This window comes from Entamoeba dispar, genomic scaffold (assembly GCF_000209125.1).
Source record: "Entamoeba dispar SAW760 scf_1105229461917 genomic scaffold, whole genome shotgun sequence".
Classification (NCBI taxonomy): domain Eukaryota; phylum Evosea; order Mastigamoebida; family Endamoebidae; genus Entamoeba; species Entamoeba dispar.
In genome coordinates, this window is record NW_001854932.1 from 22365 (window position 1) to 29510 (window position 7146).

The following is a 7146-nucleotide window of genomic DNA, read 5'->3' on the forward strand; positions in this document are numbered from 1 at the left end:
ATATGGTTAATTTCTAATAATAAGAATCGTTATTATAAGTAAAACTAAAAAATAATACAAACGTGGCTTTAAAACTATTCAAGAGGAATAATATTAACCCAAAAAAGGTCATTGGGAAAAGATTATAAGTAAAGTGAGTGAATATTAATAAATAATTCATATTTTTATTAGACAATAGATTCATTACTAAATATTCAACAAAAGAAGCTATAATACTAAATCCATAAATGTTTCCAAATCTTAATTTACCATTTAATAAAATAACTATTCCTAGTGCAAATGAAATAATTATTGAACCAATAACATCACTCTCACTTACATCTGGTGTTGAGAATGGATTTAAACTTTGAACCATTTTTTTACCAATTTTATTAAAGTCAATACCTAATTCTTCAAGTAAAGGGAGTTCATTTTCTAAATCGATTGGTTGTTGTGTGGTATTTTTTTGTTCTTTTTCTGTTTCAGACTGAGGGCCATTAATAGTAGAGTTAGAAGTTAATGTTGACTCACTATTTTGAATAGGATTTTGAATAAACCCATCATCTTCAAGAAAAGCAGTTTCACTTGCAATTTGAGAAGCCTTCTGTAAAAACTCATCAGCGTCATTTCCATCATCACTAATCTCAAGTTCAAAATTTGTGTTTTCACTTGTCATTTTTATTTTAAAATTTTTTTAGTTTTTTAAGTTTTTTTAATTTTATCATTTTTATTAATAACAAAAAAATAAAAAATTTATGTTATTAATAAAATTTTTTAGAGAATGGAAGTAATGAAGAAAAAGATAAATGGAAAATTCTCTAAAAAAGTAGAAGAAAACAGAAGATGAAAGAAAAATCAAAAAAAAAAGAAAAAATTTTTTGTGTAGAAATATGGAAGAATTAGAGTAACAGAAAAGAATTTAGAGTAAAAAAGAAAAATGAACTGATAACTCAAATGGCTGAATTTCAATATAATGAAATCAGTACATGGGACATTCTAAATGGAATATCTATTTCAAGTGATTTTGAATGTATTTATAGAAAAAAAATTGAAAATGGACGTATTTTTCAGTCATGTGAAAGTGTATTACCAATTTCATTACAAGAAGCTTATCATCATATAGAAAATTATATTGAAGGTGTAAAATATGATGATTATATAGATAAAGTAGAGATATTAAAAGATGGAACTTATAAAATATATCCAATACATGAAGATGTAACAAATAATGGAGTAATTATATGTACAAGAGAAGTAGTAAATGAAAAAAATAGGTGTTGGTCTAAGAATGTTAATACTGTAAATGGATTGTTTCATAGCTTAACAGTTATTGTAGAAAAAAAATCAAAAAAATCAGTGAAAATTACTGCAGTTATTATTCATTTAATGACATTGTATTCAAATTTTGATATAAAATTTTATTCTTGTATATCATGGAGTATTCACTGTTGTATTATGGCATTTGAAAAAGCCAGTAGATATGAACAAAGAAAACAATCAATGAAAAGTATTGAAGATGAATTTGAGAAGGCATTGTATATATCAACAAGAATTTATCCATTTATTGTTCATCAAAATAAAGTTATTAGAGTTCTTCTTTCAGGAGATAAAAAGAAAATGGTTATACAAAGCGAAATGAGAAGTAGTAAAAGAGTTGAAACATTACTCAATGGATATACTAAGAATAAAAATTATTTTGTTTCACAAGAACTTATTAAACAACAAGAATTTAAAAGTTATTATCATATTAAATCATTTAATTCTCAATTTGATATTGTTAGAATGTACAGATTCAATTCTGAAGAAGGAATTGCACTTTTAACATCTGAACATTGTCCTGAATGTACAAAACAACATACTTTATTTAGATTATTACCAAGTGGAAATAAAGTATTTAGAGAAAATAATGAAACAATCATTCAATCAGTATACCATATTGATCTTTCACTTTTTTCTTTGAAAGATGAAATAAATTATTATAGTACAAGTCATAAAGCATTATTTGTTATTCTTTATGGCCATGCATTATATCTTCTTTTACATTTAAATGCTTTTCCTTTTAAATTGATCCAAAGAATTTCTTCAAATAATAATTCGGTTACTGTTATATACAAAACATTAGAACTTGTAAAGAGTTTTCAAAACTGCCCATTAGAAGAATCTCCTTTTAATTTACTTAAATTAGATGTTCAAATACAATTAAAAGTATGTAGCTTCTTACAACCAAAACATCTTTTTTCTCTCATGCAAACTAATACTCATTTTCGAACTTTATTAAAATCAAATCAAGCAAAAGGAGTATGGAAAAAAGTTTATAATAAATATCAGGATGTAAATTCTTTTGACAGAACGATTAAAAAAGAAAATTTTTATGAACCTAACTGGTTTGAACTCAGTAAAAGAAGTTTCAAAAGAGAAGTTAATTGGTTTAGATTTGATGTTTATAAATACCAATGTAATGTAAAATGCAATCCACATTCTGTTATTATTAAAGAAGATAATGTTATTGTTGGTGGAGAGAATGGAATAATTAGAATATTAAACAAAGGAAATAAATACAATATTGATTGGTCATTTATTGGATCAGCTCCTTTATGTGGAATAAATAGTGTAGAAGAAGGAGTTTTTGTATTATTTAAAAATGGAATAATTAATAATATTACTAAAGAAAAAGTAACAAGAGATAAAATAGGATATTATGAAAGAACATCTTTTTATAAGAATAAAGTTATTGGATGGGGAGATTTAGTTGAGTGCTTTAGTATTACTGAACCATATAACAAAACTATTATTAAAATATCTCCTAATGATATAAATCAAATCAAATTAATATCAGATGATATTATTTGTGTGGCAAGAAAAGATGAAATGATTGGATATGATATTAGATGTGTTCAATTTCCTGCTTTTCATCTTGAAGGGCATCTAGGAAATGTTACAGATTTTGATCATTTTGATGAAAACTATATTATTAGTGGAAGTAAAGATTGTTCAATAAGATTATGGGATATTCGAAATACCTCTAAGGTAATTGATAGACCAGCTCATTTTTTCCCAGTGAAAGCTGTTAATTGTTACAACAGAAAAGTAATTTCAATTTGTGAACATGGTTACATTACAATCACACAGTGTGATAGTGCTCATTTAAAGAATTGTAGTTTTGTTTCACGTGTGAATGGATTTTGTTGTAGCTCTTTTAATGATACAAGACTTGTTTGTGGAACAACAAATAATTCGGTTGTAATTTTTGAAAATAAATAAAATTTCTATTATGAATAGTGATTTTATTTATTTAATTTGTTTTTATGATATGACCAGATTGTGAGTAATAAAATGAAAATTTTCTACAATTAGTTAATGGTTAAACTGTTTAAGCAAAATAGCTTTAGTTAATCAAGAACATATTCTCAAAAAATCTTAATTTTTGGAAGTTGTTTTATTTGATTAAAATAATTTTAGAATGGAATGTTATAAAAAAAGTTTTAAGTAAGAAAACTACAGTTAGATATTAAATTTTGAATGTTTAAAGGCATCAACAAGATATTCATTTGATGGTAATAATTCTAAGCAATGGATATATTCTGATATTACTTGACGAATAAGTTCTTTTAATGTTCCAAATTTTCGTTCATCTTGATTTGGAACGTGAATGAGTTGATAAATTTGATTTAATGGCATATTAAGATCAAATAGATTTCTTTCGATAATCACCATTGACACATGGGCTGCCATTTCTACATGACCAGTATATAAATATAAACGAATAACATCAATAAGTCTTCCCATTGAAGTGAGCATTTCTATTGCTTTAGGCCAACAATTGTCATAAATATATTTTAAAACAATACAAAGAAAAATATCAGTTTTTGCATCGTCATCTAAGAATAATGAAGACACTACCATTGCTTCTTCAAATTTACCAATATCAATATATAACTTACATACTTCTCTATTCTGATTTAATAATTTATGTAATTGAATCAAATGAGTTTTATCACTTGAAGGATCATTAAATAAAGAAGTAATTAATCGTTGTCTAGACAAATTATTTCCATCCATAGTTAATGATAACAAAGATGCTCTCATTGCATATTTAAAATATTCTTCATCATAAGGACTTTTTAACACTTTAAGGAAATGAGTAAATGCATCATTTCTTCGACCTAGTCTCATTTCACTTAATGCAAAGGCATGGTAATCAATTTGTAGTTTACTTTTAGTGTTATAATTTTTTAATGCATTGGAATAATGTGTTGTTGTTTCATCTTTTTCAACAACATAATTTTGGACAGTAATATATGGACTTCCTGATTCTGGTAATTTATGTTCTACAACCCACTTCATTAAATTCCAATATTTCCAATGTTTAACATCTTTAAAACGAAAGTATATTTCAATTAAACGTTCTAAAGTATCTTCATTATTTGGTATAGGATAATCAAGGTTCTTTAATTTTATTCCATGTAATAATAAAAAGAAAATATCTCTACGTTTTGTTGGTTCAATACAACTTAATGGTAGAGGATTCATAGTTTCTTTAAACAAACCATTACAGAGAAATAGACACATGTCAAGTACTAAAACTTCTCCCGTAGAAACCAATACTGCTGGATATTGGCTTAACCAAAAAACATCTAATATAGGAAGATTTAATCTTGTCAAGTAATTAGTGTGTCCACTTAAAACACGCATTCCACCAACATCAAATACTATTACTTTTTCTCCTAAAATGATAACATTATTACAATCTTTAGTTGGGCTAAAAACAATTTTAGAAATATGTTTATTATCAGGGAGAATAATTGATTGTACTTTATTATTATATATTCTAGTTAAACATCCTTTATTATCTGCAAGAATAGTATATAAACCTTTTGTTGCGATAGCACTAAATTGTCCTTTCCTTACATCTTTTATGACTATATCTTTTCCACTTCCATATTTTTTATATTCATTTTTATCTATTATCATTAATTCTTTATCATATGATATTCCAATAACTGATTTTTCTATAAATTGTATTATTCTGTACCCTTCAACTTCAATTTCTTCTAGAGAATTTGTATAACAAACTACGATACTTTTATTATCTCCTTTACAACATACTTTTTTTATTTCCCCATAACAATTTCTTAGTTTTAGTGTTCTTTTTATTTCTCCATTTAATGGATCAATAAAAATAATATAATTTTTATTTTCTTTTGAATGTTCTTTTACTTTGATTCCATAAACTCCAACAATATTATTTAACCAAAATAATCCTTTTGGATTTAATTTCGTTATCTCAAACATTCTATATATTTCTCCTCCTTTTAGTACATACATTATCCCATCTTCAGTAATTCCTACAGAATATATTTGTTTAGATATAAACCAACGAATAGTAGAAGGAAATGTTTGTACAATACCTTTAATTACCATTGAGTATGGATTTGTAGTTAATTTTAATAATATTAATGGACCTTCTTGCATACGTACAATAAGATTAGAGTTATCCATAGCATCAGGGACAATAGAAATAGTGGTATATTTATGTAATCTATTTCCTTTTGCAAGGATTGAAGATATTTCCATTCTTCCATATGAACGGATTTGTACAAGATTGATAATCTCATAAACAAAAATATTTCCGTTATGAGTTAATAAAGCAAAATATTTTTCATTATACAAAAGAGTAAAATCAGCTGGTTCTTCTGGTAAATCAATTGTTGCTAAAGTAGACCGAAGAGCTGTATCAAAAATTAAGAAATGTTTTGTTAATAAAATATAAGTAACTTGACGACGAATATTTGAATATTTAAGTCGTAAAACACCTTCTTCAACTCTTAAAAGATTTGGTGTTGAAGTATCTAATTCATACCCTTTAAATATTGAACTAGCTAAATTACAAAAACACATACTTTGTCCTCCATAAATACCAAATGAGCCTCTTGCATAAATAGAATTACTAAATCCAATGGGGTCTTTAAATATATCTTTGACAACCCATTTAGATTTATGTTTTTCTTCAGATAAAATATCGTAACATATCAACGTTCCACTCCTATAAAGTACTATTAATGCTGATGAACTACAACTATCCCATTGTAATCCAACAACTGGAGAATGGTCTAAAGATTCAAATTCTATTGGTTTTGAAGTAGACCATATTCCCCAGACATGAATTTTACCACTAATATCACCTGAGGCAATAATTATATCAGATTTATTAGGAGAACTTAATGTAGAAAGAAAGTCATTTGTTTTAAAACAAACAGAAGTAACTGGACTTGCATGCCCATTATATGCATAACACATATTACAACTGAGTGGATTAATAATATAAATAATACTATTAAATGCAATTGCAATTAATCCATAGTCCCAATCGCATGCATGAACATTTGTTGGATGTGCAGGACCAGGAAGGCATAGTGGAGTAAGTTTAGAATGTCCTTCGTTTATACATGAATAATTCATTCCAACAAACAATCTTTTGTTTTTTAGTTCATTTGTTATTTTTCTTTTTTTTTAACTTCTTTCTTTTGTACTCCTTATATTTTTTATTGTTATTTAAAAATTTTGTTATTCTCTTCTTTTTTTATTCAAAAAATTTGAAAATATCAAAAAGAATTAAAAAAAATGAACTAAAATGAAAAAATATAAAGAATGGCAACAAGTGGAAGAACAGTTACTCTTCAAAGTAGTGATCTTATGCAATTTGTGGTTGATAGAGAAATTGCCAAAAACTCAGGGGTTGTAAAAAATCTCCTTGAAGACTTTAGTGAAGATAACCCAACAATCCCATTTATGAATGTTCGTGGAAAAATTCTTGAAAAAGTCATTGAGTTTATGACTTATCATCACAACCATTCATTTTTACTTGGTGATGACAAAGAAAAAGATTCAACTGCTATTGAACCTTGGGACAAGAATTTTTGTAATGTAGATCAAGCAACATTGTTTGAATTACTCCAAGCAGCTAATTTTATGGATGTAAAAGGATTACTTGATGTTACATGTAAAACTGTTGCTAATATGATTCGAGGAAAAACCCCCGAAGAAATTAGAAAGACATTTGGTATTGTTAATGATTTCACTCCCGAAGAAGAAGAACAAATAAGAAAAGAGAATTTGTGGTGTGAAGAACTCAAATAAAAGTAGTAATTTCTTTAGTTTTTCAAATCA

General features: G+C 26.2%; 5 protein-coding genes across 5 annotated transcripts in view, besides 7 other annotated features; 2 read left to right on the top strand and 3 right to left on the bottom strand.

Annotated features, from left to right (window-relative positions):
* Positions 1 to 6: 6 nt before the first annotated feature.
* EDI_228880 (protein YIPF5, putative) lies at positions 7 to 655 on the bottom strand (the record flags this gene model as incomplete). The annotated part of the gene is made up of 2 exons (XM_001739059.1): positions 7 to 13; positions 63 to 655. The coding sequence occupies 2 exons, from the start codon at positions 653 to 655 to the stop codon at positions 7 to 9; spliced, it is 600 nt and encodes a 199-aa protein (XP_001739111.1).
* Positions 141 to 170: a sequence feature (AT_rich).
* Positions 654 to 756: a sequence feature (AT_rich).
* Positions 757 to 799: 43 nt separating this feature from the next.
* Positions 800 to 853: a microsatellite.
* Positions 854 to 933: 80 nt separating this feature from the next.
* Positions 934 to 3240, top strand: EDI_228890 (uncharacterized protein; the record flags this gene model as incomplete). The annotated part of the gene is made up of 1 exon (XM_001739060.1): positions 934 to 3240. One exon carries the CDS (start codon positions 934 to 936, stop codon positions 3238 to 3240), a length of 2307 nt encoding a protein of 768 aa, XP_001739112.1.
* Positions 3221 to 3286: a sequence feature (AT_rich).
* Positions 3287 to 3480: 194 nt separating this feature from the next.
* Positions 3481 to 6438, bottom strand: EDI_228900 (uncharacterized protein; the record flags this gene model as incomplete). Its single annotated transcript, XM_001739061.1, has 1 exon — positions 3481 to 6438. The coding sequence occupies one exon, from the start codon at positions 6436 to 6438 to the stop codon at positions 3481 to 3483; it is 2958 nt and encodes a 985-aa protein (XP_001739113.1).
* Positions 5152 to 5177: a sequence feature (AT_rich).
* Positions 6292 to 6319: a sequence feature (AT_rich).
* A 12-nt stretch (positions 6439 to 6450) lies between the features above and the next one.
* Positions 6451 to 6564: a microsatellite.
* A 63-nt stretch (positions 6565 to 6627) lies between these two features.
* Positions 6628 to 7116, top strand: EDI_228910 (glycoprotein FP21 precursor, putative; the record flags this gene model as incomplete). The annotated part of the gene is made up of 1 exon (XM_001739062.1): positions 6628 to 7116. The coding sequence occupies one exon, from the start codon at positions 6628 to 6630 to the stop codon at positions 7114 to 7116; it is 489 nt and encodes a 162-aa protein (XP_001739114.1).
* Positions 7117 to 7143: 27 nt separating this feature from the next.
* EDI_228920 (uncharacterized protein) overlaps positions 7144 to 7146 on the bottom strand; it is a gene marked incomplete at both ends in the record, with an annotated part of 2100 nt that continues 2097 nt past the window's right edge. The window contains one exon of the mRNA XM_001733414.1: positions 7144 to 7146. This exon is cut by the window's right edge and continues 2097 nt beyond it. Coding sequence (XP_001733466.1) covers positions 7144 to 7146 — 3 coding nt within the window.